Raw genomic sequence first — 6385 nt, 5'->3', positions numbered from 1 at the left:
TTATAAGAGAGAAAATTAGACTTGCAGCAAATTGATGTAATGACTGCATATTTATATGGTCCACTGGATAATGAAAGTACTAGAGGGTATTGAGCTGAAAGTAAAGCAAGTTCTCGAGAACAATATTGATAATCATCAAAGTATATGATCTGAATATCCTAGGAACCTCTGGATACAATTTTCCAAACAGTTGAATATCTCAAGAAAGAGTTTGAGATGAAAGATCTTGGAAAACAAAGTTTTGTTTGGGATTACAGCTTGAGTACATTAACAATGAAATCCTTGTACATCAAATAGTATATACATAAAAGGATACTCAAGAGATTTAATATGGATCAGTCTCACCCATTATCTAGTACATGGACGTGAGATCACTTGTTTTGGACACTGATCCATTCAGTCCAAAGGTGGACGATAAAGAAGTCCATTTAGTCCTGAGATGGACGATGCATAAGTCTTGTTTTAGACACTGATCTGATTGGTCCATAAGAAGGACGATGAAGAAGCTTTTGATTTTGATTTATTTTATACTAACCAGCCCAAAGAGGAGTTATCTAGTTTTGTTGATTTGTTTTCAGACAGGTTATGTTTTACACATGGTGGTACACACATATCACAACAACATCATCCAAGATTTTGTGTGTGTGTATTTGAGGTCGATGACTCAATATGTTCAATCAAATTGTGGCATGGCCGATGGTAAAGAAGAACCAACTATCATGTTCGAAGACGAAGCATATTCTGCCCAAGATCTTCATCACCCACAGATTGCAGAAAATTGGAGAGGTCCCAGGGACTTTCAGTAATGTCCAAATCAGGGGGAGTAATATGTGTTGTACTTTTTTTCCTTCACCATGGTTTTGTCTCAATTGGGTTTTTCTGGTAAGGTTTTAATGAGGCAACATTAAAATACATTACAAGCTCTAAATGGTTATGGCATCCAAGGAGAAGTGTTATGAACCAGATTGTGGATGGCTCATAACCAAGAGATTATGATTTGTAATCTTTCCATTTATCTATGACGGTGTAATCTCCTATATAAGGTTACGAATAAAAATAGATTTTTTTATTATTTTATAACAAAAAAACACACAATTTATTTTTTAAAAAAACACGCAAGTTTACACTGAGTTGGTGTACCCTCCACCACACGTAATGATTCCAAGTTAAAATTATGGAGATCTTCTAATTTGTTGTCATATGGGCATATTCTTTGCTCCTTTTGATAAACCAAAATATAATAAAATTTAAAATAGAATTAAATTCTAGTTTAACTACTTTACATTTTTACTTTAACTACTTTACTTTTTATTCTAAAATAAAGTAAGGAGTAAATACAGAGAAATACTGAAATACATACAATTGTTTCATTTAAAAATAATTTCACTTTTTACTTTATTTTAAAATTTAAGAAAAATAGATATGATTAAGAAATTAAAAAATGGATATGGTTAAGGAACTTTATTCCAAAATAAAATTTATAGTATAAAATGGAGTTCGGTCAAAAAAATTAAGAATATTTTTATTGTATTACTCTATTTTTTATTTACATTTGATCAGCTTGAAAATAAAATAAAGATTAAGTTTACTCTAATTATATTCTATTTACAGTAAATCAGAGTAATAAATAAATATAAACATAATATATATATATATATATATATATATATATATATATATGTTATTTCTTTTGAATAATTAAATTTTTTACTTCATTGGAAATTAGAAAATGGAGTAATGTATTTTTGATTAATAACGATGGAATAAGGTTAGAAAAATTAATGGAGAGAATTGAAGATGTCCTTGCATGGCTAATAAATAGTTGTATATAGACTTTGCTTTATAATTTTCCACAGACTCCACAAATTGTTACTGAGGAATCAAATGTTTGATTATAAGAGAAAAGACTAGAAATTTGTATAAAGTTTAAGTATTCTGTAATAATAAGATAAACTATGAAATTCCTTATCTTATACCGACTTATGTTTTATTATGAATCTATCTTCAAGATATGTCTTCTTTATAGCCAATAGCCGATTTTTTTTTCTTTTTTAAAGTTGTATAAACCGACTCTAAATTAACTGGATGAAATTCCAAACACATTAACGTATTTAATGGGGCTTTTTCGAGAAAACCTATTCTTATTGGTTTTTCTTTTAAGTTCTACCCATGTGTGTTTGTATTATAATACACTTAACATCAGTACAACAAGAAACTAAATTTTCGATTTTTTTTTGGTTTTTTAAGTCTTTGGTGTGTTTCAAAAACAAAAATGTCTTTGGTATTAGGTAGAGTGTCGTAGTATTTTTTGTTTTTGAAGTCTGAAAACTTGATAACTTGAGCATTTATTCACTTCAACTAGTAGCGGGAGCCACACTTACAGAAGCTATCAAAACATAAGCAAACCAAACGATAAGCGATTTGAACCGAGTAAACCCGGTTTATTATTAATGGATTCGTATTGGGTTCGTTCTTTTAGGTTCTACCGAAGTGGGTTGTATACAAAAAGAAATACAAATTTTGATTTTGATTTTGATTTTGGTATTTCAAGTCTTTGGTATTAGCCATTAGGTAGAATGTTGTATTCATTTTTGAAATTTAGAAACCGACACCTTGAGCATTTATTCACTTCAATTATTAGCGGGAGCCACTAACCGAAGCTATCAAAACAAAACAAAAACAAACCAAGCAAAACCGATTTAAACCGATCTCAAATCGAATAAATCCGGTTTATTAATTCTGGAAAGTCCAGTCCCAGATCTCGTGACGCTCAACACCACGGCCCATTGAACCGGCAAAACCGGCGTACATCTTCTCGAGCAGCACATTAGAGAGATCGTACTTCGCTTCAATCAAAGGTCGGTTCGGTTTCTTCAAATGCGCGAACCCGATCGTAACCGAGATCACTTTTAAATTGTTGTTGTACTCGATCCAAGCCGTGTACTTATCTCCACTATTCAACTTCAAATCTTTGAACAACCAACCGTTTCTTGTCATAACCCAATAACCGGATTTAACCGAAGTCACCGAGTCGACCGAATTAATGTCGATTCCGACATGGTTATCGTTGATGTCTTTAAAAGACTTGTCCTGAAACACATCGAATTCAACAGCAAAGAGATGGTTACTTGGATTACCGTTACTGGTTCGGTTCACGAGACTTAGGAAGCCTAAACCGGAACCGGCATGTTGGTTACTTGGGACGACGAGGAAGGCGAAACCGTGACCAGGAGCAGGGTTTGTGTTGTGTGGAGTGATGGAGAAAGTGAAAGAGGTCTTGAAAGGGTAAACAGAAGAAGCGTTGTTGGGAGGTTTGAATATGATTGGGTTGATGAGAATGGCTCGACCATGAGAGAAAGGAGTTTTGTCTTTGGTCAATGAGAGAGAACCGGACCGGGTCGTGCCGTCGGTGTCGTGACCATACTCTGCGTCACCATGAAATGAGAAGAGATCGGTGCTGTTACCGAAGTGGTTGAATTTGAATCTGTAAGCAGAAGTGGTTTGAGAGGTGAAGATAGCTATGAAGAGAGTGATGAAGCAGAGTGTTTGCATGGTCGTCATCTTTGTTCTCCTTTTTCTTTTTGGGAAGTGAAGATGGTGAGCTTTAATAAAGATGGAAGTCGTAATAATGCGACTATGTGAGGGTGAAAAGATCGAGAGAACTTTTTATCTTTTAAAAAGAAAAGTATGGTAATGGTGAAAAAGAAAGGACAGTGAAATTGAATTATAATGGCATTATAGGTGACAAAAGACGATTTCGAAGTTCACAAGACAATGTCTTCTTTTTATGCTGCACATGGAACTTTATGAGTGGTAGAAAGAAGAAAGAAACAGATTAGTTTACAGTGGATTGGTACGGTCCTCCACCCCGCCTCCATGTAATTATTCAAACATTTAATTATGAAGATATACATGAAAATCTTCTACTTGGTTGTCTGTCATATGGATATTCTTTTCTCGTTTTGGTTAATTTAAAAAGGCAACACGTTTTATTAATGCGCCTGTCACGCTTATATTTTACCTCCAATTATGGTTAGAATATCTACAATATCTTACTTTATTTTTATTTAAAAATAATAAAACTAAATTGTTTTTGCTCTAATTTGTCTTCATTTTTACTTTAATGTAGAAAATAAATATAATTAATTTAATTTTAAAAATAGATATTTAAACTATTTTATATTATATAGTTTGAAAAAGAATATGATTTGAAAAAGATTTAATTTCTATAAACTTGAAAATCTTAAACAAAGTCGGATCTAGAATAAATTTAACGGGTTTATTATAATATGACTTATTCTTGGGTTCACCCCCTAACCTCGAAGTTCACCAACCAATAGGATTGTGTTATTTCATATTCGACATCTTTTAAAAAAAGAAATAAAATATTGTCAAATTATATTATTTTAAAAAAATTAAAAGGTAAAAAAAAGAAGTAATAATTACCAAAAAAAAAAAAAATTAACGTCTTCAGCAAAACATTGAACCCTAAATTCTAATCCGTAAACCTTAAATCCTAAACTCTAAACCTTTGGGTAGACCCTAAACTATAGGATAAATCTTAAACTCTAAATCAAAATCACTAAACACTAAAACACTCATGGTTTTAGGGTTTATGATTTAGGGTTTAGGGTTTAGAGTTTTAGTGTTTAGTGTTTTTATTTAGGGTTTATGGTTTACCCAAGGATTTATGGTTTATCCAAGAGTTTAAGATGTAGAGTTTAGGGATTAGGATTTAGAGTTTACTTGTTTTGCTGACGACGTTAAAAATATATATTTTTTAATTTTTTTTTCTGTAACTACTATTTTTTTTTTACTTTTTTATCTTTAAAACATAATATAACTTGACAATATCTTGTTTCATTTTTTAAAAAATATCGAATTTGAAATAATGAAATCTTATTGGTTGGTGAACCTAGAGGTTAAACCCAAGAATAACTCTTATAATATTATTGGTGTTGCTCACCCAATCTCTTAATAGTTAGAAAAATAAAAATTGGAAAGGAAAAAAGACGAAGAGAAGAGTTATTTTCCGGTAAAAAATCTATATTTTTGTTATTTAATAAGTGATTAACTTATATATTTGTTTAAAATTTGTTTATTTTAACTTATATTATTACATGATAAATCAATAAAATTACATTATTTCCACTAACACTGTGACGTGTTAAAAAGTTTCAGGCAATCAGTTTTTGGTTTGATCATATACTACTTTTGCCTCTGAGATGAGTCAACGGCTAGAAACAGAGGAAGGACGACTGGTTGAGAAGAGTAGCATTCCATGAACATGGAGGGGGGCATGATGATTGAGTTTAGCGCAGACACGAGACCAAACTTCAGAAGAGTATTGACAGTCAAAGAATAAGTGGTTCCCGGATTCATTTGCAGTACCACAAAGGAGGCAGGTTATATCAATGTCAAGGCCCCAAACGGTCTAGAGTCGGATTCTATTAAGAATGTATAACCAAGTAGTTGTAGCATGGAGAGGAATATACCGAATGGCCTCCCATGTCAATGATAAGGCTTTACTCGTATAAAAGATCGTATCTGTACCGTATACCTTCTCTCTACGGACACTCTCCGTAGTAGAGCCCAAAGAATAGAGTTCTACACTCAATCCTCCTTTTACCAATGTGATAAAAGCCCACCCACTACAGTACAAGAATCTAGTATTTATAGTAAGTTAATAGGCCCAACGGCCATAACAGAATTGTAACAAACTTCTCAAACTTCCTCCAACTTCTCTTCCACGTCAGCACTATGTTTATCTTTCAAACTCCCAGCACTTAATCCCTTCTCTATCTCCTTCCTCTTCCTCCTCACGTAACACCTCCAGACCTTATCAGTCAATTTCAATATGAAACTTTTCTGGGTTGTATCATTGACAATCCAAGTAGGATGATCAGTTGAAGATGATTATTAGACCTGGCAGCCGAGAGTGACCAAGAATTCCCATCCATAACGCTCAACGTTTAAGTTACTGCTTCAGCTTGTAAAAAATAAAAAACCGAAGAACATAACAGAATACTTCTACATCAAAAAGTTGTCAGAACTTTAATGAAAGTTAAATCTTATTTACCAAAGTTGGTTAAAAAGATTTCATAAACGGGAAAACAGAGTTTTTGTTTTGTTCAAGTTCAAAACAGAACATAAAATATTGAAACGTTCACAAAATAGAGATGAAAGCATCTCCAACCAATATTATTTTTATCTCTATAATGATATTTAAATTTAAATCCATTCCAATCCATTTTTTTATTTTTTTTCCTTTAAAATAGATAATATTATTTTTCAATCTTTATTTTAACTCTATATTTAAAATATTGCTATCATCAATAAATATCTGGAAGCAAGGTTCATTTTTATTTTAGCGATTTTCTATTTT

General features: G+C 32.0%; 1 protein-coding gene across 1 annotated transcript; it reads right to left on the bottom strand.

The window, feature by feature from the left end:
• Positions 1-2560: 2560 nt before the first annotated feature.
• LOC106296731 (lectin-like protein At1g53070) lies at positions 2561-3693 on the bottom strand. Its single transcript, XM_013732956.1, has one exon. The coding sequence runs from the start codon at positions 3559-3561 to the stop codon at positions 2734-2736; it is 828 nt and encodes a 275-aa protein (XP_013588410.1). The 5' UTR covers positions 3562-3693; the 3' UTR covers positions 2561-2733.
• Positions 3694-6385: the final 2692 nt, after the last annotated feature.

Source organism: Brassica oleracea, chromosome C6 (genome assembly GCF_000695525.1).
Source record: "Brassica oleracea var. oleracea cultivar TO1000 chromosome C6, BOL, whole genome shotgun sequence".
Classification (NCBI taxonomy): domain Eukaryota; kingdom Viridiplantae; phylum Streptophyta; class Magnoliopsida; order Brassicales; family Brassicaceae; genus Brassica; species Brassica oleracea.
The sequence above is the reverse complement of the archived record's forward strand: the minus strand, read 5'-3'. Positions and strand labels throughout refer to the sequence as shown.